This window comes from Rhinatrema bivittatum, chromosome 5 (genome assembly GCF_901001135.1).
Source record: "Rhinatrema bivittatum chromosome 5, aRhiBiv1.1, whole genome shotgun sequence".
Lineage (NCBI taxonomy): Eukaryota > Metazoa > Chordata > Amphibia > Gymnophiona > Rhinatrematidae > Rhinatrema > Rhinatrema bivittatum.
In genome coordinates this window covers 205,155,760-205,181,700 of record NC_042619.1, presented here as the reverse complement: position 1 = coordinate 205,181,700, position 25,941 = coordinate 205,155,760, and the positions used below count along the sequence as shown (strand labels likewise).

Below are 25,941 nucleotides of genomic sequence, written 5' to 3'. Positions count from 1 at the left end.
GTGGTCCCGAAGAAGGAGGGGACTTTTTGCCCGATTTTAGATTTGAAGAAGGTGAATACGGAACTCAAAGTTATGCATTTCAGAATGGAAACCTTGAGGTCCATGGTTGTGGCAGTTCACAAAGAGTTTCTGGAGTCCCTGAATTTGACAGAGGCTTATTTGCACATCCCCATTTACCATGCCTTGCAGTGCTTTCTGCGATTCATGATTCTAGGATAGCATTTCCAGTTTCAGGCCCTTCCTTTCAGATTGGCCACAGCACCATGCACCTTCACCAAGGTGATGGTAGAAGCGGTGGCACTCCGGAAGGAGGGGATTCTGGTGCATCTGATCTGGATATCTAGCTTATCAGGGCGAAGTTGGAGGTTCTTTATCGCCAGTCGGTTTAAAGGGTTCTTGAAGTGCTACAGTCGCTAGGTTGGATTGTGAATGTAGCGAAGAGTCTGTCACCGACGCAGTCCCTGAAATATCTGGGGGCTCGCTTTGACTCCCTAGTCAGCAAGGTGTACCTCTCAAAGGAGTGTGTTCTGAAGCTGTAAGAGCAGATTTGGCGGTTGTTGCCGTTACAGATGCCCAAGGTATGGGATTATTTGCAAGTTCTGGATTCTATGGCCTCAACACTGGAATTAGTGCTGTGGGCCTTGCTCACATGAAACCATTGTAGAGAGCATTTTTGTCTCTTGGAGCCCAGTCTCTGAGGAGTTTCAGCTTCCATTGCCCTTTGAGGGCATTGCAAGGAAGAGCCTTTCCTGGTGGCTTCTAACGTTCAGTCTGGTCTGGGGTGTGGACCTCAAAGTCCCAGATTGGATGGTAGTTACTACTGATGCCAGTCTCATTGGTTGGGGAGCAGTATGTCAGTATCAGTCAGCTCAGGGTAGCTGGTCCAGGAAAAGAGTCTGTGTGGTCTGTCAACTGGCTAGAGACCAGAGCGGTCCGCTTAGCCTTGCATGAATTTCTACCGTTGGTGAGAGGGTCAGTCAGTGAAGGTTCTCTCTGATAACGCGATGATGGTGGCTTATATCAATCATCAGGGCGGAACCAAGAGTCAAGGAGTAGCCCAGGAGGCACAGGAGTTGATTCATTGGGCAGAGCAACACCTGGAGCGCATAGCAGCATCCCATATTGCCGGGGTTGAAAACGTTCAGGCAGTTTTCTTGAGTCGGATGGTATTAGATCTGGGTGAGTGGGAGTTGTCTGAGTCAGTGATGCAGCTCATTCGCAAATAGTGGGGCTCTCCCCATGTGGACCTAATGGCGACTCGTCAGAATGCGGAAGCATCTTGGTTTTTCAGTCAGAGGCAAGAGCAGGGGGCTGAAGGGGTCCGATGCACTGGTACTCCCTTGGCTGCGAGGCATGCTACTTTCTTTTCTCCTTGGCTGCTCATGGGAAAGGTATTGCATTACATAGAAAAGCATCAGGGAGAAGTGGTCTTGGTGGCACCGGAGTGGCCATGCCATCCGTGGTTTGCAGATCTGATCAATTTGGCTGCAGGCGGACCGATTCGATTTGGTCATCTGGAGGGCCTTCACCGGCAGGGACCCATGTTTTCTGACCAGGCTGCTCACTTTTGTCTAGTGGCATGGCTTTTGAGAGGTGATGGTTAAGACATATGGGTTATCCAGAGGTGGTGGTTACTACTTTGTTGCAAGCCAGGAGAAAGTCTACTAATCTTTCCTGGTTACGAGTTTGGAAGGTTTTCGAGTCCTGGTGCACCGTCAATGAGGTTTGCCCTCTCAGGTTGTCAGTCTTTGACATTTTATCTTTTCTGCAGGATGGTTTCGCCAAAGGTTTTGTGTCTCAGCTCACTTAAAGTGCAAGTGGCAGCTCTAGGTTGCCTTTGTGACAAAATTGATGGTTCATCTATTTCTGCACATCCAGACGTTCTTTGCTTCTTCGAGGGGCAAAGAATTTGCGTCCTCCACTTTGAGTTTGTCCATCCTGGAATCTTAATCTTGTCCTCAGGGGTTTGTGAGGCTCCTTTTGAACCGCCCCGGAGAGCAACTTTGAAGGGCTTGATTCTTAAGGTGGTTTTTCTCGTGGCCATATGTTCCACTAGAAGGATTTCTGAATTGCAGGTGCTGTTGTGTCGTGATCCATTCCTTCAGATTTCACAGTCAGGAGTTTGTTTGAGGACCGTACCTTCCTTTTTACTAAACGTGATCTCCGCGTTTCACGTGAATTGGACTGTGGAGCTTTTGGCCTTTCCCGGGCTGGACGTGTCTGCTCCGCATGCGAGGGAGCTCAGGTTGTTAGAAGTCAGATGAGCTTGCGTGAATTACCTCAAAGTAACTAATGTTTTTAGGAGATCAGATCACCTTTTTGTTCTGTGGAGCAATCTGAAGAGGGGATTTCAGGCTTCTAAGGCTACCATTGCTCATTGGCTTAAAAAGGCTATTTGTTCCACCTACGTTCTTCGAGGTCGGCTGGTTCCAGAGGGTTTACATGTTTGTTCTACGCATTATCAGGCGGCCTCATGGGCGGAGGCTCAGCTGGTTTCTCCCCAGGAGATTTGCAGAGCAGCGACTTGTAAGTTGTTGATACATACTTTTGTTAGACACTATCATCTGGATGTGGGCAATACAGGCTCCCCATCTTTTGGCGAAAGTGTTCTGTGAGCAGGACTCTCCAGGTCCCACCCTGTCTAGGGAGCTTTGGTACATCCTAGGAATCTGGACTGATCCAGGTATGTACAAGGAAAGGAAAATTGGTTCTTACCTGCTAATTTTCGTTCCTGTAGTACCATGGATCAGTCCAGAACCCGCCCATTCTATTGAGGGGGAGAGTCGTCCGCTCATTCAGTTTCTTATAGCAGAGAGTATTTTCATATTTTTTATGTTTTTAAAAGTTGAGAAGTTTTTCAATTTTGTTGTGATTGGCTTGGGTATAGATTAATACTGAGAAACTGCAGGTGGCACATGTGGTTAAGTAGCAGTGTTAGTAAAACTTTCTCTGTCTCCATCTGCTGGAAGGGAGGCGTAACCCAGGAGTCTGGACTGATCTGTGTTAATACAGGAATTGAAATTAGCAGGTAAGAACCAATTTTCCTTTTTTAAATCCCAATGCCCATCTTTTTGGATAATTGATTCTCTGAGGACACGCAGGATGGTAGGCCTCACACATTGGTGACATCAGATGGCGTCCTGGTCTGGAACTTTGATCTCAAAGATTCTAGAACTTTCATTCATGCCCTACTGAGCATGAGCAGCTGTAGTCAATGCCCTGCCCCTAGGCAGAATCCCTCAGTCTTTTTTCCCGTGGAGCTGTGTGGTTGTGGGAGTAGTGTGAGGCATGGTAATCAGCTCTGCTCTGTCCTCACAGTTTTTGTAAGTGATTTTTTTTTCTAGACCTGTAGCTGTTTTTCTTTCCCTTACCTTATGGTAGTTTTCTTTTCTTTTTTCTTTTCCTCCTCTTTCCACTATCTTGCAGCTGCAAGGCTGGCCTTAGTTGCTGTGTAGCCTGGCAGAGTCCAATATTATGCCTTATTAAATAAATACTGCACCTGCAGTTTAGTATCTATGTCCTCTCCTTGCTCTTTTTTGTACCTTTGTCAGGTACTGACAGGGCTGGCAGACTGCAGTCTGTAGGTGTAGGCTGCTGAGCCTGGGGACTTGCCTGAGTTCTATTCAGGCAGGAGTTCTATATCCTTTACCGATTGGCATCATTGGAGTTTCAGACAGTGAAGAGATCAAGGACCACGCCATTTCTCCATGGGGGAGCCCTGGGTGATGTAGCCTCCCCTCCGAACTTGCCTGTATGGCAGTGCAGTCTCCTTGTGAGAGAAGGTGAGCAGGCGCCTGGGTAAGCAGCTTGCTGCTGCACCTTTGGTACCATGCTCAGTAATAGTTGCCCATGCACATCTGTGATCAGTGGGCAGATGATCTGACACTTCGATGTCAGGACTATGTCTGAGATCAGGACTGCCATTGAGAGCCATGGTCACTCTTGACTGTGCCGGGGCGCCCTTGATGCCATCTTCGATGCCGTAAGGGCCTTCTGTGCCGTAGGTATCTGTGGCGATCCACCAGAGTCATCGAGTGCCTTGGACCTTGATGTGGCAGAGTAATGGTACTGACCTCCAGTGTCGAGGACTAGGACTGACATTGTGCGCCATGGTTCCCCTGATACCATCAGAGCTGCCCCTGGGACCTTTGATGCCATCAGTGCCCTTGATCCCATAAGAGGTTCGTGCATGAGCCATTGAGGAGCATAGTCTTGATGCCTTGGCCGCCTTCAGTGCTGACGAGGTACATAGCCTTGATTGATGCCATCTAGGTGCGTGGCCTCAAGGCTATCAAGGTGCGGAGCTGCCTCGATTCCATCGACCTCTTGATGCCATCTTGATGCCATGGAGGCCATCGGGCTTATTAGCTAGCGATTGCGTTCACTGCTGCTCTCGACAATGTTGAGCACCATGAATGGGATTGCCATTGAGCGCCCTTGTTGCCCTCGAGGCCTTCAAGTGCCACTGAAGCCCTTGGGTGGCAGTGATTTCGGCCTTGGATGGACTTGGTGCTGTCGAGCGCTGGGGTCACCATCTAAAGGCACCCTGGAGTGCTGAGACATCCAGGCACAGTGGTCCGTGCCCTTGAGGCTCCTTTGCTGTGTCCAGACAGGGCACAGAGGGGCATCGGGCTGTCCCATCTCTGGCCTATAGCTATGGGGCACTATGGATTCTGATGATCTTGGGAGCCCTGAGCCACTAGGATTGGGGGGCATCTGAGGCCTCGTCTGGCTTTGTGCACCATCTGTGCTAATGAGGACTAGCGAGGCTATCGTTAGCTGTATCTGCTGGTGAGGGATGCCATCGAGTTCACAGCATCGAGGCCCTTGGATATATTGAGTCGAGGGAATCTGTCGATGGCACCGGCAGTCATCGGTTCCTTTGGGCACTGATGAGGCTTGTCGGGGCCGTGTTGAGGCTGCAGAGCCTCTGCCTGCAGGCATCCTTGGTACCTCCGGTCCATCAATGCCTTCGGGCACCAGGTCTGTATCGGTGCTGCCGGGTTGTCTGTCTGCAGGACCTTGAGGCACTGGGGATGGTGCTATATACTGTAGAACTGATCAAGACATGGTCAAGCGCTGTTGAAGCTATGGGTGCAGCATCGTTTGGTGCCATTGATGCGCGAGAGTGCTATGGGCTTTAAGGGTGCTGTCACCATGGTGGCCACCAGTGGATGCGGTCAGATGCTGTAGACCACGACCGCAGAGCACTAGGGGCAAAGTTGGTCACCATGGACTTCACTGCTGCCGTTCCAAGAGGGAAACAGAGGTGAACCATTCCTGATGCAATTTCAAGGGCTGTGTCCAGCATCTTGATGCATTATCAGGTATTGGGTGAACCATGGGGGTGACGCCAAAGAATGCCAATTATGGCATAGTGGGTGCACCACTATGCCATAATTGGAGCCCCAGTGGTACTGGGGATGCTGTTGTCACATTGTTCCTACCCACTGCACTGGGAGTTAGTGTGACAGTAGAGTGCTGCATGCACGGTCGGGTTCGGCAGGCCATCTACTCCAAGCACCTTAGCGCTGGCAGGCAGCATTCTCCCTGTGTGTGCAGTACACAGTCATGCCAGGTTTCTGCCGTCGTTGTGTCAAGGTATCATTTTCCTTGTCTGTTCTGCAACTGGTGAGGAAAGCGCCATCACATACTCTGCTTTTTTGGCAGCACACTGCCTTTGAGTCTGTCAGGTGGTGCTCAGTCCTTGTTGTGCTGTGGGATTCTACCCACAAGCATGAACATAAGAGCATAAGAACATGCCATACTGGGTCAGACCAAGGGTCCATCAAGCCCAGCATCCTGTTTCCAACAGTGGCCAATCCAGGCCATAAGAACCTGGCAAGTGCCCAAAAACTAAGTCTATTCCATGTTACCGTTGCTAGTAATAGTAGTGGCTATTTTCTAAGTTAACTCAATTAATAGCAGGTAATGGACTTCCAGGTAATAACTAAATAGTCCCCGAGACAGCCGCCCTCGGGACTATAAACAACTCTTTACCTCTTTCACTACGTCAAACTATCAACTCCAAAGATTTAAAGAAAAACATAAAAACGTATCTATTTTCTAGAGCTTTCAACTCCTATATCTCATAACTTACCTAATTTAATCGTAGCCACAGTCAGTTAATAATTTTATTTCATGTTTTGTTACTTTATTTTTATTTACTTTCTGCTTTTATTTCTAATGCCTGTGAAGCCTTGGAATAAATATGGATAGTACAAATTCCATCTCCTTCTGACTTCCACTTGAAATGTCGAGGGGAGGGGAAGAAAAGCTAGGGCATTCATTGTATATCTTATTGTATACCTGCAGGGAAAGATAATACCACTTTTTCCCTATATTTTTGCCAAGTTCTCGTCAGTACTACCTTTAGCTTTCTGACCTACTAAGTTCTGCAAAGTGCCTTCCTGCTCACCTGAATTATCATGTAAATGGGATGGATAGCCCTGCCCTTGACAGGGCGCAGTGTAGATGAGCTTCAGGCCTAATTTAAATCCCTGCTCTGGAGGGGGTGGGGGGGGGGGGGTGGTTTGGCTAGCAAACCCATTCAGGGATTGCATGTCATCCCCTGAAACTCTTGATGCTGTCCTGCATTGTCAACTATGTCTGGTACTTTGGCACGAAGGGTCTGTCACAGACCTTGCCAGTGTTGCTGATTATTCTTCCAAGCATTGCTTGGAGTTTTTCTGCCCATTGTGCCTATCAGCCAAACATGGGCACACTTCTGCAGATGCATTCTGTCCTTCAAATGCCAGTGGACTGCGGTTCTTTTTGGGGAGCTCTCGGACCCCAGTTGGATTTTCTGTTGTCTTGTAACACCAAAGGAAACTATGCAGTCTTTGTCCAGGAGTCCTTCTCTTGTTTACATCTCTAGACTTTTCCCTGTATCCAGGAGGTTTTAGACCTATTGTTAGGGTTGCAGATTAGTAAAACCTGCTTGTAATGTCTTTCGTGATGCAGAGTATGTGTCTTGTTGGCACTCTCATCACTCCCCTGCCTTAGGCACCTCCGCTATGCATCTGGGTTTTGTGTCTCTGTTCTATAGGTTTTCTTTTTGTAGAACCCATCTCGTTTCCTGCCTAGACCTATCTGTGGGTCAGCTGCCTCACAGGCAAAGGGAGAGAGGTGGTGCTTTCAGCACACTGTGGTTTCCCGCTTTGTCCTGCTTGGACAGCTAATAGCTTGGTAGTCACCAGTGTAAGGAATACCATCCTGCTTGTCCTCAGAGAAAGCAGAGTTGCTTACTTGTAACAGGTGTTCTCCGAGGACAGCAGAATGTTAGTCCCCACAAAACCCACCCGTCTCACTTGGGAGTTGATTTCTCTTTGTATGAGCTATATCATGGACTGAGGGACTCTGCCTACGGGACAGATTGATGACTATAGCTTGACATGCTCAGTAGGGCATGTTAGAAAGTTAAAGAATCTTTGAGATCAAAGTTCCGGACCGGGGCTCCATAAAATATCACCCATTTGTGAGGACTAACATCCTGCTGTCCTCAGAGAACATCTGATACAGGAAAGCAACTTTGCTCTCTGCTTGCATTGAATTTTGTATGTTTAATATCTAAATGTTGCTTCTGCAATTTTGTCTTTAAAGGGCCATAATATTTATGGATTTGATCTTGAAGTTATACTACAGCGAATCAGCACCTGCAAAGTCCCTCACTGGTCCAAGATCGGCCGACTGAGGAGATCCGTTATGCCAAAGCTGGGGGTAAATGATGCCTTAGACTGTCAACTCTATTCTGATGGGGAATGAAGGGGCAGAGGGAGGAAAAAGAGCTGGGCCAGTAGAGTGGGGGGTGGGGGTGCTGTGAAGGACAGTGAAAAGCAAGGTCGCTGGATGGAGGAGGAGGAAGATTGAGATGGCAGCTAGGGAGACAGGAGAATTGCAGGGTACGAAATCACTGGCACATTGCCCATTTTGGAAGCAGAGGCTATATAATCCACTGCATAGATAGTTCCCTCCCAGTTTGTGGCAAAAGCAGTAGTTTTGCTGAAAACATGATTTCTGAAGACATGAATTGCCTAGGACATTTCTGCAAGGGATTGGTGAATTGCTGTATTGATTGTATCAAAATGTGAAATTTTGGTTATCTCTTCATCCAGGCAAGCCAGTTCACACCAGTGGGTTGTACACTCCAACCAGCATATGGAGACTGAGAACACTGACTCACTGATGTCCTTATCATATAGCTCACCACAGACATCAGCCAGCTGGTATTTCTCTGTCTCCAGCAGGTGATGGACATGCATCCTCGCTTGTGGACTTCAGCCTGCCAGGATTGAAAGGCTGTTCTGGCCTCCTGTGGTGATAGTATTTGCAGCTCATGGTTCGGAGAGAGTTATCTTCAAAGGATACTAATGATGCATTAGCATTAGGGCATCCCGACAGTAAGGTTCCAATAATAAGAAAAGTAGTCCAAGTGCCTGTAACTAAAAACTCACCTGAGCTAAAAAAATTCTAACTTATCCCTATCAATTAAAAAGCAGAATGAAAATACAAACAAAAAACAAACTTTGAAATGTTTGTATGCTAATGCCAGAAGTCTAAGTAGTAAGATGGGAGAATTAGAATGTATAGCAGTGAATGATGACATAAGACTTAATTGGCATCTCAGAGACATGGTGGAAGGTGGACAACCAATGGGAAAGTGCTATACCGGGGTACAAATTATATCGCAATGACAGAGAGGAGCACCCGGGAGGCGGGGTGGCGCTTTATGTCCGGGATGGCATAAAGTCCAACAGGATAAACATCCTGCATGAGACTAAATGCACGATTGAATCTTTATGGGTAGAAATCCCATGTGTGTCGGGGAAGACTATAGTGATAGGAGTATACTACCATCCATCTAGTCAAGATGGTGAGACTGACAGTGAAATGCTAAGAGAAATTAGGGAAGCTAACCAAATTGGTAGTGCGGTAATAATGGGAGACTTCAATTACCCCAATATTGACTGGGTAAATGTATCATCGGGACACGCTGGAGAGATAAAATTCCTGGATGGAATAAATGCTAGCTTTATGGAGCAATTGGTTCAGGAACAGACGAGAGAGGGAGCAATATTAGATCTAATTCTCAGTGGAGTACAGGATTTGGTAAGAGAGGTAATGGTGGTGGGGCCGCTTGGCAATAGTGATCATAATATGATCAAATTTGAATTAATGAATGGAAGGGGGACAGTAAGCAAATCCACGGCTCTCGTGCTAAACTTTCAAAAGGGAAACTTTGATAAAATGAGAAAAATTGTTAAAATAAAAAACAAACTGAAAGGAGCAGCTACAAAAGTAAAAAGTATGCAAGAGGCGTGGTCATTGTTAAAAAATACCATCCTAGAAGCACAGTCAAGATGTATTCCACACATTAAGAAAGGTGGAAAGAAGGCAAAACGATTACCGGCATGGTTAAAAAGGGAGATGAAAGAAGCTATTTTTAGCCAAAAGATCTTCATTCAAAAATTGGAAGAAGGATCCAACAGAAGAATATAGGACAATGCATAAACGTTGGCAAGTTAAATGTATGTAAGACATTAAGACAGGCTAAGAGAATTTGAAAAGAAGTTGGCCGTAGAGGCAAAAACTCACAGTAAAAGCTTTTTAAAATATATCCGAAGCAGAAAGCCTGTGAGGGAGTCAGTTGGACCCGTTAGATGATCGAGGAGTTAAAGGGGCACTTGGAGAAGATAAGGCCATCGCGGAAAGATTAAATGATTTCTTTGCTTCGGTGTTTACTGAAGAGGATGTTGGGGAGGTACCCGTACTGGTGAAGATTTTCATGGGTAATGATTCAGATGGACTGAACCAAATCACGGTGAACCTAGAAGATGTGGTAGACCTGATTGACAAACTGAAGAGTAGTAAATCACCTGGACTGGATGTCACCCCAGAGTTCTGAAGGAACTAAAAAATGAAATTTCAGACCTATTAGTAAAAATTTGTAACCTATCATTAAAATCATCCATTGTACCTGAAGACTGGAGGATAGCTAATGTAACCCCAATATTTAAAAAGGGCTCCAGGGGCGATCCGGGAAACTGCAGACCGGTTAGCCTGACTTCAGTGCCAGGAAAAATAGTGGAAAGTGTTCTAAACATCAAAATCACAGAACATATAGAAAGACATAGTTTAATGGAACAAAGTCAGCATGGCTTTATCCAAGGCAAGTCTTGCCTCACAAATCTGCTTCACTTTTTTGAAGGAGTTAATAAACGTGGATAAAGGTGAACTGGTAGATGTAGTGAACTTGGATTTTCAGAAGGCATTTGACAAAGTTCCTCATGAAAGGCTTCTAGGAAAAGTAAAAAGTCATGGGATAGGTGGCGATGTCCTTTCATGGATTACAAACTGGCTAAAAGACAGGAAATAGAGAGTAAGATTAAATGGACAATTTTCTCAGTGGAAGGGAGTGGGCAGTGGAGTGCCTCAGGGATCTGTATTAGGACCCTTACTTTTCAATATATTTATAAATGATCTGGAAAGAAATACGATGAGTGAGATAATCAGATTTGCAGATGATACAAAATTGTTCAGAGTAGTTAAATCACAAGCAGATTGTGATAAATAGGTCTGTTCTTCTAGGATGGTATTTGTGTCCATGCCTGTTGCACACTTTTTATTTTTGTGGCTGCATCTTTGTTTGTTTGTTTTTTTTCTAGTTTTCTAATTTTATCAAAGTTTCCCTTTTGAAAGTCTAGTGCTAGAGCTGTGGATTTACATACTGCCCCCTTCTAGTCATTAATTCAAATTTTGATCATGTTATGATCACTATTGCCAAGCGGCCCCACCACTGTTACCTCTCTCACGAAATCCTGCGCTCCACTGAGAATTAGATCTAAAATTGCTCCCTCTTTCGGTTCCTGAACCGATTGTTCCAATTGCTCCATAAAACTGTCTTTTATTCCATCTAGGAACTTTATCTCTCTAGCATGCCCTGATGTTTCACTTACCCATTCAGTACTGGGGTAATTGAAATCTCCATTTATTACAGTACTACCAATTTGGTTAGCTTCCCTAATTTCTCTTAGTATTTCACTGTCCGTTTTTTACCATTTTGGCCAGATGGATTTATTTATTTATTTGCTTTTTAATACCGACATTCAATTCAAAATATCACATCGGTTTACATTGAGACAAATTGTCATCAAATACTATTGAGGACATAATACAGTAAAACAGTTCAAAAACATAATGTATGGAACTAAGAAACACCAGATATAAAAAAAAAATAAATACCTATAGATTAAAAATAGATATATATAAAGCAATAACCTATCATTGTCACACAAATTTCAGTATCTCATGAAAATAAAAGGAAAAAACCATAGATAAGGGGATGTAATCTATTGTATTTGGGAGAAAGCTTTGATAAAAAGCCATGTTTTGAGTTTTTTCTAAAGGTAGGTGTGGAAGGGTTGGTCCTTAGTGGCGGTGGAAGGGAGTTCCATAGAGTAGGACCAATTATAGAAGGGGCCCGGTTCATAGTAGCTGTTTTGAGAATTTTTTTGCTGGTGGGAATAGTGAGTAACCCAGTGTCTGAACGAAGATTTCTAGTAGAAATTCATTGATATAGTGGTTTTTGTAACCAAGATGAGTAATCATTATATAACGCTTTATGAATAAGCATAATTATCTTATACTGTGATCTAAAATGGATGGGAAGCCAATGTAATTGGTGCAAGATTGGAGTGATATGTTCAAATTTTCTACAGTTTGATAAGGATCTAGCAGCAGCATTTTGAAGCAGTTGAAGAGGTTTAATTGTGGAAGCAGGCAAACCTATTAATATGGAGTTGCAATAGTCTAATTTTGCAAACATTAAGGCTTGTAGTATTGTTCTAAAGTCTGGGGGGTACAGTAAAGCCTTCAGTTTTCTCAGAATTTGAAGTTTATAAAAACCTTCTTTAATTAGATTTTTGATGTGAATTTTAAAATTAAGCTCTTTATTTAAGGTAATTCCAAGGTCCCGAACTGACGTGGATATTTTTTCTCACAGGACAAGCAGGATGGTAGTCCTCACATATGGGTGACATCATCAGGATGGAGCCCAATCACGGAAAACCTCTGTCAGTTTCCAGAACTTTGACGGGCCCCTACTGGGCATGCCCAGCATGGCACTAACCCTGCAGCCAGCAAAGGTCCCCCTTCAGTCTTCTTTTTTCCGCATAGCAGTAGTCTCGCGGTTTAGGAGCTCTGAATAGATTCCTGACAGGAATTTTCCTCACGGAATTATTAAAAGTTAAATTGCCCCACAGGGGTCCCTCCTCTTACTTTTCTCTGGCCACGGTACTCCGATAAGTTTTTACCCGTTTTCCGTCTATTACCGTCGAGTTTGGCCCTTGCGGCCTACTGGCCTTCGACTGTACCGCGGCTCGATTTTTCTCAATGGCCATGGCGTTGGGGTTCCGTCTGTGCCCGGACTGTACTTGCACCATGTCTATCACAGACCCCCATGGAGTTGGTGTAATGTGTTTAGGCCGAGAGCACGATGTCCTGACTTGCACCAAATGTGCCCTTATGACACCAAAAGGTCGCAAGGCCAGAATGGAGAAGATGGAACTCCTCTTCCGTGCTCAAACCTAGACTCCGTCCATTGCATCGACGTCGTCGGAACTGGCACCATCGACTTCGCGACAGCATCGTCCATCGACTGGTGACAGACCGCCATCGATGTCTTCACGGCCATCGACACCCTCTACTCCCCCTCAGGATCGAGGGGATCGCAGGGAGAAACATTGCAAGACTTGGACCATCGAGGGAGCGAAATCATTGATCTCGCCGCCGTTGAAGAAGCCCCGTCCAGGAAAGGCACCGACCATTCCTGCGACCGGGTCATCGAGGCCACCCTCACCCGATCGGGGTTTGGGAGCCGCGATTCCGCCTGTAAAGGTAGTCCCTCCAGCTATGCCTCCCTCTTCTGTTCCGGAGCCAGGGCTGCTTGCTCCAGGTCTCCGAGAAGAACTGGACTGGCTGGTTCAGGAGGCCATCGACAAGGCGATGCAAAGTCTTTCAGGTTCCTCCAGCACAGACACCGGCACCGATTGTGGGACCTGTCATCGACCCGATTCCGGCAGCGCTGGCACAGCTGTTATCCAGAATGGAAGCACTGATGGCTGCCCTTCCACCGATGGATCCCGGGTCTCCGATGCCTCTGATACCCTCCCCGTTGACAGCTTCATCGGGAGGAGAAACACCGTTCCGCATCCTTCCATCAGGAGTTTTGCCTCAGCCATCGATGCCGATACGTCCCTTGCCACCGATTCATCCAGAGGTACAGACACGTCCATCGGGTCATCCATCGATGCCCTCAATGCCTTCCATGCCATCGGTGCCTCCGGTGATTCCTTCGATATTTTCGGAGCCTAGACCGGGACCTTCATGTATCCAACCCCCTTCTCGTCCTACAGGACAGTCTGCTGATCCTTATGACACTTGGGGTGATGATACCTCAACAGACACTGATGATTTACCTTCACCACCTTCTCCCACTGAAAGAAGAATACGTTCTCCTCCAGAGGACCTCTCATTCATTAATTTTGTGAAGGAAATGTCTGAGTTGGTTCCTTTTCAACTTCAGACGGAACAGGATGACAGGCACCAGATGATGGAGTTACTCCAATTCCTGGATGCCCCCAAGGTGATAACCTCTATTCCCATTCACCAAGTCCTTCTTGATCTCCTCAAAAAGAACTGGGAAAATCCTGGATCAATTGCTCTAGTGCACAGAAAGGCTGACACTACTTATTTAGTTCAGTCAGCCCCAGGGTTTCAAAAATCCCAGCTTGTGGTAGTCTGCTCAAAAAAGAGCAAAAAGGTCAAAGCCTCACTCATCTACCCCGCCTGTTAAGGAACAAAAGTTCCTGGACAACATTGGTTGACGAGTGTTCCAAGGAGCCATGCTCATCTCCCGAATTGCTGCCTATCAGCTTTATATGACCCAATATAATAGGCTTTATATGACCCAATATAATAGGGTCATCTTTAAGCAGATACAGGACTTCTCTCAGTCCGTACCTGACCAATTCCAAGACCAGCTCCAAACCCTTGTAAACAAGGGGTTTGAGGCAGGCAAACATGAGATTCGAACATCTTATGACATATTTGACACCTCTACCAGAGCGTCTGCACCGGCTATTTTGGCAAGACGGTGGGCCTGGCTCAAATCTTCTGAATTTTGCCCAGAAGTGCAGGACCGTTTATCCAACCTACCATGTGTCGGAGACAATCTGTTCGGTGAACAGATCCAACGAATGGTGGCTGAATTAAAGGACCATCATGAGACTCTCAAACAGCTCTCTTCGATGCCTTCCGACTTCTCCTCAAGACAGCCCTTCAGGAAGGACTCTAAGAAGTCATTCTGTCGTCCAAGGAAAGCCTATCCACCACCAGCAAGGTCCCATACTTCGAGACCTTATCAGAAACCTCAGCCTCGCCCAGCTCGAAAACAGAAACCACAAGCAGCTCCCCAGCCAAGGCCTGCTTCAGGTTTTTGACTTCCGCTTAGAGAGCAGCAGCCAGATTCCTCTCTCAAACATACCAGTGGGAGGCCGATTGTGCCACTTTTACAACATGTGGCAGTCAATCACAACCGACTAATGGGTATTGGCAATCATTGCTCAGGGTTACCATCTGAACTTTCTCGCCCTACCACCGGACTTCCCACCTCTACAGATGTGGAGAACATCCGATCACTCCATTCTTCTGGATGAAGAGGTCTCCCTCCTTCTCCAGTCAAGAGCAATAGAACCCGTTCCACACTCCCAGCAAGGCCTAGGGTTCTATTCCTGGTACTTACTGATCCCCAAAAAAATCGGGGGGCTTGTCCAATTCTGGACCTACGTGCTCTCAACAAGTACCTCCAGCGGGAAAAGTTCAAGATGGTAACCTTGGGATCGCTTCTATCTCTTCTACAAAGAGGAGACTGGCTCTGCTCTCTGGACCTCCAGGACACATACACACACATTGTGATAACTTCAACTCATCGCTAGTACCTGAGGTTTTTAGTAGGCCCTAAGCACTATCAATACCGAGTGCATCCGTTCAGCCTAGCATCTGCACCACGAGTCTTTACCAAATGCCTCGTGGTTGTCGCAGCTTTCCTCAGGAAAGAAGGTGTTCACGTCTACCCCTACCTGGACGACTGGTTAATCAGGGCTCCAACCCAGCAAGCTGCTCGGTCGTCCCTCGATTTGACTCTACACACTCTAATTTCACTAGGATTTCTCGTCAATTACGACAAATCCTCTTTAGTCCCGTCTCAAACCTTATTGTTCATTGGGGCAGACTTGGACACTTTGCAGGCAAAAGCTTTTTTACCTCAACGAGCGCTAACTCTCGTGTCTCTCGCTCACCAGTTGCAGTCTCGGAATACCGCAACAGCTCGTCAATTCCTCGTCCTTCTCGGACACATGGCATCCTCAATCCATGTCACACCAATGGCCTGTTTGGCCATGAGACTCATGCATTGGACTCTGAGGTCACAATGGGTTCAAGCTGTTCAACCTCTGTCGACCATGGTCCACATTACCGACTCACTCTGTCTGTCTCACGCCTGGTGGAAAAATCAGACCAATCTCCTCCAGGGATTGCCCTTTCAAGTGCCAGATCCTCAAGTTATTTCTCACCACCGAAACTTCCAACCTCGGGTGGTTGAGCCTATGTGGCCGATCTGCAGACACAGGGTTTTTGGTCTCCAGAGGAAGCCAAACACCAAATAAATTTCCTGGAGCTTCGAGCAATGCGATATGCTCTCAGGGCTTTTCAGGATCGCCTATCAAACCAAGTCATCCTGATTCAGATGGACAACCAGGTGGCCATGTGGTACATCAACAAGCAGGGAGGCACAGGCTCCTTCCTTCTGTGTCAGGAAGCTGCGCAGATTTGGGCAGAAGCTCTCTCCCACTTGATGTACCTCAGGGCCACCTACTTGCCGGGAGTGGACAATGTTCTAGCAGACAAGTTGAGTCGCGTCTTCCAAACACATGAGTGGTCTCTCAACCTCTCGGTAGTGAACTCCATCTTCCGACAATGGGGATATCCTCAGACAGACCTCTTTGCGACCCCTCAGAACCACAAAGTGGACAATTACTGCTCCCTCATTCGCAGCAAACACTCTCAGCCCAGAGATGCATTCTCCCTCTCATGGGCATTCCCTCGAAGACTCTTGTGAAGTTACGTCAGGACAAGGGAACCATGATCCTGATAGCACCTCACTGGCCATGCCAAGTGTGGTTTCCAGTACTACAGGATCTCTCCATCCACAGGCACATTCCCTTGGGAAAGGACCCGCTTCTGATCACTCAAAATAACGGGAGCCTACGCCATCCCAATCTTCAGGCCTTGTCCCTGATGGCATGGATGTTGAAAGGTTAATCCTTCAACCACTTAACCTTTCAGACCCAATTTCCCGTGACTTGATTGCTTCACGGAAGCCTTCCATGAGCAAATCTTACTCCTATAAATGGAAAAGGTTCACATCATGGTGCGCTTCTCAGTCCCTTGATCCCTTTTCCTGTCCAATCCCAAAGTTTTTGGACTATCTCTGGCATCTGTCAGAGTCTGGTCTCAAGACATCTTCCATCAGAATGCATGTCAGTGCGGTAGCCGCCTTCCATAAAGGTGTCGGGGATGTCCCTATCTCAGTACAACCCCTTGTAACATGCTTTCTGAAGGGCTTGCTCCACATCAAGCCACTTTTACGTCCTCCGGCCCCTTCTTGGGACCTTAATCCGGTTCTTGGTCGGCTCATGAAACCACCATTCGAGCTTCTTCACTCCTGTGACCTAAAATATCTTACCTGGAAAGTGACTTTCCTTTTGGCTATCACTTCAGCTCGCAGGGTTAGTGAGTTACAGGCCCTAGTTACCTATCCGCCTTACACTAAACTCCTGCAGGACCGGGCGGTACTCCGAACTCACCCTAAATTTTTACCTAAGGTAGTTTCGGAGTTTCACATTAATCAATCCATCATACTACCTACCTTCTTTCCCAGGCCCCATTCCAATCCAGGGGAACAGGCTCTGCATACCCTTGACTGTAAACGGGCTCTAGCTTTTTATCTAGACTGTACAGTTGCCCACAGGAAGAGCACTCAGTTATTCATCTCTTTCCACCCCAACAAATTAGGGCAACCTGTGGGTAAGCAGACTCTCTCCTCCTGGTTGGCGGACTGCATATCTTTTTGCTATCAGCAAGCAGGCATTCCTTTTCAAGACCGTGTTAAAGCACACTCTGTGAGGGCCATGGCGACTTCAGTAGCACACCTACAATCGGTGCCACTTCCTGACATTTGCAGGGCTGCCACCTGGAGTTCTCTCCATACTTTCGCAGCCCACTATTGCTTGGACAAAGCTGGAAGACAAGATTCCATCTTCGACCAGTCTGTCCTGCATAACCTATTTCCAATGTGAAGTACCAACACCCTTCTGCCTGCCCAGTGGGGTTCAGGATGCCCTCTATCAAATTCCACCCCAGTTGTTGTGCCTATTGCACGCCGTTGGGTACATTTGGTGTATGTTCGGACATCCTCAGCTCGGTACTCACCCATATGTGAGGACTACCATCCTGCTTGTCCTGTGAGAAAGCAAATGTTGCTTACCTGTAACAGGTGTTCTCACAGGACAGCAGATGTTAGTCCTCACGAAAACCCGCCCGCCGCCCCGCGGTGTTGGGTTCGTAATGTTTTATTTTATTTTTCGGCACTGCCTGTAGCTTTCAGATAAGACTGAAGGGGGACCCCTGCTGGCTGCAGGGTTAGTGCCATGCTGGGCATGCCCAGTAGGGGCCAGTCAAAGTTCTTGAAACTTTGACAGAAGTTTTCCGTGATTGGGCTCCATCCTGATGTCACCCATATGTGAGGACTAACATCCTGCTGTCCTGTGAGAACACCTGTTACAGGTAAGCAACATTTGCTATATTTAGGGAATACTGATGGATCTATGGGTGGTGGTGATAACTTTTTGGAGAGAAGAAGAAACTGTTTTGTTATGATTGAGTGATAGTGCCATTTGAGATAAGATATTGTTAATATCAAATAGATATAGTTCCCATTGTGACAATGTACTGTTGATGTTATCTTTAATAGGTAATAAAATTTGAACATCATCCGCATAAAGGAAGTATGAGAGGCGTAATTTATTCACATAGTGACATAATGGAAGCATGGATGGTAGTATACTCCTATCACTATTCTCTTCCCCAACACACAAGGGATTTCTACCCATAAAGATTCGATTGTACACTTAGTCTCAAGCAGGATCATCTCGGACATAAAGCACCACCCTGCCACCAAGATGCTCCTCTCTGACATTGCGATATTTGTGCCGCGGTATAGCACTATCCCATTGGTTATCCTCTTTCTCCTAGGAGAAGCAGGATGGTAGTCCTCACCATATGGGTGACATCATCCGATGGAGCCTGGCATGGAAAACTTCTGTCAAACTTTCTAGAAGCTTTGACCAGCACACTGAGCATGCCCAGCATGCCACTATCCGCGTGTCCACGCGAGGTCCCCCTTCAGTCTGTCTTTTTCCTCAGTGCAATTGCCTCGCGGTTAATGGAACTTTTTTTTTTGTGTACAATTTGGGTATTTTTCCAATTCCATCATCGGGTCCCCCTTCATGGTCAATGCATTCTCAGGTAAAAAAAACCAAAACAAAAGAACCCCAAAAAAACCTTTTTGTCCTTCTTCGTGGTCGATCCCGGTGGCCGCCGGTCATCGACCGCACGTCTGGTATTTTTCATGGCATTGTCCGGCTTTCATCGGTGCCCCCAGTGCCTGTGGACCATGTCTATCACAGATCCGCATGAGATTTGTATCCTCTGCCTGGGGGTTTATGACGTCCGAGGGTGTCAGCTGTGTGACCAGATGACCCCAAGGGCCGTCGCGCGCACCTTAACAAGATGGAGAAACCTTTTGGTTCCAAAAAGGTCCACCCCTTCCACACCCGTGTCTGAGTCATCGACACCGAGTGGTCAAGGGGAGTCGTTCAATACGCTCCCTCTCGCTGCTAATCCTACTGCATCTTTGAAAGATCAAGGGAACGGTGATCAATCCTCCATAATCTCACTGGTTTCCAAGACTTCGGGATCTGCTTCCTCAGTGCCGGGGAAATATCGGGCCGAGCACCGTGGGAGACACCGGTCGGCACACAGCTCCAGTTCTGGGGTGGTACTGGCGGCTGCCGTACCGCCACCTAAGTGACCCCGTGGCTCAGAGGCCCCATCCTCAGATATACCTGGGTGGCCCAGGCATTCCCCATCGATATCGGCGCTGCGCACAGTGCCTCTTTGGAGAACCAAGGAAGAACCGGTGACGCCTTGTTCTCCTCCTTCAGTCCTGACCTCGCCGGACTTTCAGGAGGAGTTGAACCTCAGGGTGCAGACCTCTGTGCTCAGAGCTCTATGGAGTGTCAAGCTGACCCCACCAACGGTCCCCATGCTGTTGCCAGAGCCTCCGCCGTCTTATCCTGGCACCTCTGCTTAAGCGTCTGGACGTCCTTCTCGGTGTCCTCCCGATGCAACTGGTGCCCAAGGGACCTTCGGTTCCCCATCGGCCACCGATGCCTCCCACGGGAGCGATCCCTATCATTGGGTCCTTCAAGGAAGAAGACTAGCCCGGCGTCGTGAGCCATTGCCCAGGCCCTCTGGCCCCCTGCGACCCTTGATTCCCCCACTGCCAGGAGAACCGTCTGTTTCCGCAGATGCCTCCAAAGCCGTTGGAGCCCAGAGCTAGAATCCCCCACATGCCTTGCTTTCGCCAGCCCTGCAATGGCCTTAGCGAGGAGGAGCGCCCTTATGACCCATGGGGGGACATTTACTCGGAGTCTTCGTTCAATTTTTCAGACTACCCCCGCTGGAGGAAAGGCATCTGTTCCCACGGCCCCCCCCCCCACCCCAAGAGGATCTTTCTTTTGTGGCGTTCGTCAGGGCCATGGGTGAGGTTATTTCCTTCCAACTTCTTACAGAGGAGGATCCTCGACATAAGATGCTGGAAGTGCTCCAGTTTGTCGATGCTCCCAAGGAAATCGTGGCTGTTCCGTCCACAATATCTTTAAAGACCTTCTTATTTGGATGTGGGAACACCCGATCTCCATATCTCCAGTCAGTAGGAAGACGAATGCCACCCATTTAGTTCAACAGGCCTTGGGATTCGAGAGGTGGCACTTCCCTCACTAGTCTATAGTATTGGAGGCTGCCCTTAAAAAAGCCAAGCGCTCCTGTACCCATGTCTCTGCCCTTCCGGGGAGAAAACATAGGAAGCTCGAAACTCTGGGCAGAAAGGTTTTTCAGGGCGCTATGCTTATCGCCCGTATTGCCATCTACCAGTTGTATATGACCAATACAACCGGAACCTATGGAAATGAGTCCAGGACCTTGCAGAGAGCTTGCCACAGCAGCAACAGGAGTTGTTCTTGGCTGTTGTCTTGCAGGGTTTAGAGGCTGGCAAATGCGAGATGAGGTTCACCTTCGATATGATGTGTTTAAGACTGCAGCCAGAGTAGCTGCTGTGGGCATCGGTGCCCATAGAATGGCCTGGCTCCAGGCTTCTGACTTCTGTCCGGAGATGCAGGAGAAGCTGGCTGACCTCCCCTGCGCAGGTGACAACCTCTTTGGGGATAAGGTCCGGGATGTGGTGGATCAGTTGAAAGACCACCATGAAACCATCCAACAGCTCTTCGCTAGTGCTTCGGATGCTTCTTCTTCAGGAAATGTTCCAGGCCAAGTACCAGGAAGTCCTTTTAAAGACAGAGAAAATATCCTCCAGCCTCTTAAACTCGCATGCTGCACACTAATTCCAGGGGCTGCTCCCGTCAACAGCGGGCACCTAGGCCTTAACCAGTGCCTCAGCAAGCCCTGGCTAGGATTTTTGACTGGAGAAGGGAGCATGAGTCCGCCAAACGTACACCCGGTACCAGATCCCCCAGTAGGGGGCAGGCTCATCAGCTTCGCCCACCACTGGGGAGCCATCACTTTGGACCAATGGGTCCTTGCCATAGTCTCTCAGGGGTACTGGCTCAGTTTCAGATGGGTCCCAGAGAACTCTCCCCCATGTCCGTCGTGGGGTTTGTCTGCTCAGCAGGTCACACTTTGAACAGAATTCTCCACCCTTCTCTCAGCAGGGGTGGTAGCGCCTGTTCCTCTCCCTCAGCAGGGCTGAGGGTTCTATTCGAGGTATTTCCTAATTCCAAAGAGAAACGGAGGCTTGTGCCCCATTCTTGACCTCAGAGCGTTGAACAAATTTCTCTCAAGAGAAAAGTTCATGATGATTTCTCTGGGCACGCTGATTTTCCTGCAGATAAACAGGCTGAATTAGCCATGCTGCCTGGGGAATGTCCTCCGGCTCTCTAGGTGGCAGAGCTCCTCAAAGCACACCGAGCTGGGTTAGGTGATACGTAAAGGAGATGGAGTACACCTGATAATTCAGATTTATCTATTTTAAAAAGATTTATACTTGCTGAATGTTGAAAAGTACACAGTGGAAAATTGCTTAGATCATCAGACTCCAAAGAGAGACTTCACATGAATTCTCTTGACCTAAACTAAACGTCACCTATCATACTTTTATTGTAAAATCACACCTTATATAACATGCCACTAAGAACTAATCAGTTATCAATTAATGGTGGACCCTCAAAACAAGCCTCACCATTCCTATACATATACATCTATATTGTAAATCTAGGAAAAAATGTAGATTAAAATTGCATAAAAAAAAAATTCAGCAATAAAGGTCTACAAACCCATATAGGTGGCTGAAGAACCAGGGTGCAAAAATACCTGGTCACTTGTGCACAGATTAATCAGTATGCTTAACCTCCGTACAGAGGTTTCTCTGCATCAGGAGGACATCAGACTTCCTGATGTTAGTTATTTATTTATTTAAAGGCTTTTATATACCGATGTTCATGTAATATTACATATCGCGTCGGTTTACAGAGAGCTAATGTTAGAAATTACATCGAACATATGGGATACATAGAACAAGGAGTAAATAATAGGGATAGTATTACATCAAACATATTAAACGCAGTTGAATGAAACACGTGAGTACATAAGAATATACCTGAAAAAACAGATAAACAGAAAGGGCATTTGCCCCAGACATTTTAACCCTAGACCATGGTCTGGGAGGAATCTAGCACAAGATAATGTAAAGAATGAGAAAATGAGGGTGGCCAGTCAAAGCTGAGGTATTGGGGTTATTAAAGTCTTTAAGTGAAGGCTTTTGCGAAAAGCCAAGTCTTAAGCTTTTTCTTAAACGTTTGCAGACAAGGTTCTAGTCGAAGGTCCGTGGGGAGGGTGTTCCAGTGTGTGGGACCGGTGGTCGAGAATGCGCGTTTCTTGAGCAATGACTTGGCTGGGGGTGCATACAGTGTGCCTAAATAACTCTCTGCAACTAACCGCACTATAGTGTTGCTGTGTTACTTGGAGACAGAAGAGCCCCTGGAGCATGGGGCTGTGTTTCTCTGCAGTGCTACTCTATGCTGAAAATCTATTCCTTGTACAATCAGATCATGATTTTGAAGGTTAATTAAAGCCTTTTACTTATTTTTATTTTTATAAGGGTCGCAGTGGCTTTGCTGAAAGGAATGCTGCCTGTGGTCGCATGATATGTGATGTTGAAATTTCTGCCAAAGAGCTGATTCGCTGTAAAAGCTACCATTTATCAGAGTTGGTGCATCAGATTCTGAAGACAGAGAGAGTTGCCATCCCAGCTGAGAATATCCGCAGTGCATACAGGTACCTGAGATGCCATCAGTTTTACATCCCTTGCCTTTTCTTTCAGGAGCCAGTTAAGAACAATGAAAATGTTTTGGAGTTGAAGGGATATAGCAGTCTTTTTGTTCTCTTTATTCTTAGTGGTTGCTGTAGTTGATATTTTTTACCTTTAACTGTCTGGTTAATTTAGTTGCATTGTTAAAACCTTTGTGTTCTACTTTTAGTTTGGAAGATGATAGAAACAAAATTGGACTGATTCAATCTGTTTTTAAGTTTGGTGCTTTTTGGCACACATTTGCAGGATGAGACCTTTTGCATTCAGTCCGATATTTTTTTTCCCTTTTCAGTTTTGTTTGGCTTATTTTGCTTATTTTTGTTTTTTTCCTTTTTTTATTTTGCTTGTTTTTTTTTTTTTTTCTTTTTTACTTTTTGCTTGTCCTGACTCCTCCATCCCTTTTCCAGCCCCTCTCTCATTTTACATAGTTTGATGACAGGGGCAGCCCTTACCTCTGTCAGTAATGTTGGCCATGGTGTGTCTGACTGGCACTGGCAACCATATCATCTCCTGGACCCTGTTGATACTGTCAGCTGTAGTGTCTCCTCCTGGACCTTATCCATGGCATCAGCCACATCTCAGCCTGGGTCCTATCAGTTTCAACATTTCTTTCTTGTACTGTGCATCTGAGATTTTTCCAGCTCTGTTTATACTAGTCTAAAAATGGAGAAAGGATTGAGTGAGTGTTTTTTAAATTTGATTTAGACCAGTTCCTGGCCATGCATATAAATTTTAGTGGCTTTGCTATTGGGCTTAGTTTTAACTCATCCCTTAAATCCAGAAATGAAAAACCCTATTGGTCAAAGGAGATGTCAGTCAAAATGTCTAACTTTCTCTTCATCCAGTGAGACCAGACCATAGCAATGGGTTATGCATGCCAACCGGCTGATGGAGACAGTTCAACTGGCTCGCTGTTGTCATTCCTTATACTCATCCATGCTGATACCAGTCTGCCAGCATCTCTGTCTCCAGCAGGTAGTAGACACGCATCCCGTGCTGTGGACTAAGGCCTAGTAGGCTGAATAGGGATAGATCCTCTGAGCTCCTGTGGCGAAAGACTAGCTCTACTTCCACCTCCCTCAATTGAGCCGGATTGTCGCCTAATGCTGTTAGGATTGAGGGGGACTCCAGAGGTGGCAGCTTGGTGCTTCCTCCCTCTGTTGAGCAGTCTAGAACCAGGGTGCTTCCAGGAGGGTAAGGTTTAGGCTTCCCTTTCCCTGCCCCTGCTGTCCCCCCTCCCCAGTTGTTACCCCAGTTATCTCAATCTGTCTCCTTTCAGCTTCATCCTAAGAATTGAGTTTAAGCAGGAAGCTCTTCTGTGACCTTGAACAATAAAGTAAAACAAAGCAAAAAAAAAAAGCAAAAGGAGCTTTGCAGAAGCCCTGTTCAGCAGTGATAGTCCACAGCAGTGGGGTGTTTGAGTTAAGGGGAACTGTTTGGCACATCTTGGATGATGAGTTTGGTGGGGAGATGGTGTGGTTTTCAGAGCCATGGAGAGTAGAGGAAAATGGCACTGACTGGTTGGTTCAGGAGAGGAACCACACTTTACACAGCTTGTCACATCCAATTTATGATGGTGGTCCCCCCTTCCTTAAATCTGGAGCTTCCTGTGGTCTAGTGTAGCTGTGGCTGCTTTTCCCATGCTGGACATGTTGAACTTGCTCTGGGTGGAATGTTAAGGGCATGGAGGCCTTTTGGATGGGGTAGGGGGTAGTGCTGCTAGGCCCAGCTCTTCCTGTCCTTCGGCTCCTTCACACCTTCAAGGATGGTAGCGTGCTAGTGCAGCCATGGACAAGGCTGTGTCAAGGGAGGACCTCCCTATCTCAGAGGATTCCCTGGATGATTTTGCGAAGTACTCTCTAGGCAGCAGCAATGTCAGCTTGGAAGAAGGGAAGTCTCTTGATGGGGAGGACCTTATGTGTCTGCTACGTCTTTCATAGGGATGAATTGATGTCCCTGATTACTCAGTCCCTAAGCATGCTGCAGATTGCAGAAGACAAAAGGAATGAGGCAGCTGCTTCAAAGGAGGATACCATCATGATCAGTTTACGAAAATTGTCTTGCTTCTTCCCACTGCACCAAGTGGTGCAGGATTTAATTAACTTAGAATGGTTGGCCCCAGAAGCTAATTTTAAGAGGGGGTTTCTCCCTTGCCATAATGTAAATCCTCAGTTGAAGGAGAGATTGTTTTCCCTGGGTAGATGTGATTGAGAGCCATCATTCTGATTGAAGATGGTGTTGCGCTTAATGATGCCCAGGTCTGGAAGACAAAGGCTGTGCTCTCTGCTATTGTATTGTGGTGAAGCCTGGTTTACGTCTTGCGCAGGAGGAGTTAGGGAGGATTCCTTGTCGCTGGAATTGGGGGCTGCATTTCTGGCAGGTGCTGAAATATGATTGTCTACTCCTCCGCCAGAGGGGTAGCCTCTATAGTAGCAGTTGAAAGGCTTCTCTGGATGTCAAATGGTTTGGTGGATACTATCTCTAAGATCAACTTGACTAAGTTGCCCTTTAAGGTTCAGTTGCTGTTTGGGATGAGTTGGTGAAGATAGCCGAGGTTTGGAGAGACTGAAAGATGTTGACTCCCTGCGGATTGAATCAAGGCTTCATCTTGCATTTATTCTTCCCATAATTGCTTTCTGGATTCCAGGAGATTTCGACAAGGCTGTGGTTCATCAGGACAGAGGTCTCAGAAGTATTTCAGGATCCAGTCCTCTTGCCCCAAAAAGGGAAAGAGAGACTGATCTGCGGGTGCTGGTTCCTCTAGCACAGTGCAGTGAATGCTTGTGAGTCCAGTCTCTGAATTACTTCAGTCACAATGTAATAGAACTGGGGGAATGGTGCCTTTTACCAAAGGCCTTTGATCTGATTGTCTCCAGATGGGGTTTGCTGGGCTTGGATTTGATGGCAAACAGCAGAAATGTGAAAGTGTGCAGGATTTTCAGCGCAGGAAAGATTGTCATCTGGAACTGATGCCCTGAGGGAGAGAGAGGCTGTATGTGTTTCCTCCTTGGCCCATGACAGGCATAGTACTTTAGAAGACTGAGGGTCTTCCAGGACTATTTCTTCTGGTGGCAGCTTGATTGGCTTTGCCAGAGTCTGGAGTTTCACGGGGATCTGGATCAATTTTGTCTTATGGATTGGCCCTTGAGAGGGCATGTCTG

At 46.9% G+C, this 25,941-nt stretch overlaps 1 protein-coding gene across 3 annotated transcripts in view; it reads left to right on the top strand.

Moving 5' to 3' along the window:
* The window catches only part of POLA1 (DNA polymerase alpha 1, catalytic subunit), a 1,013,915-nt gene that overhangs the window by 207,550 nt on the left and 780,424 nt on the right, over positions 1-25,941 (top strand). For all 3 annotated transcript variants that reach the window (XM_029603088.1, XM_029603086.1, XM_029603087.1), the window contains 2 exons: positions 7,603-7,719; positions 22,571-22,746. In XM_029603088.1, coding sequence (XP_029458948.1) covers positions 7,603-7,719; positions 22,571-22,746 — 293 coding nt within the window. The remainder of the gene's footprint in view (positions 1-7,602; positions 7,720-22,570; positions 22,747-25,941) is intronic.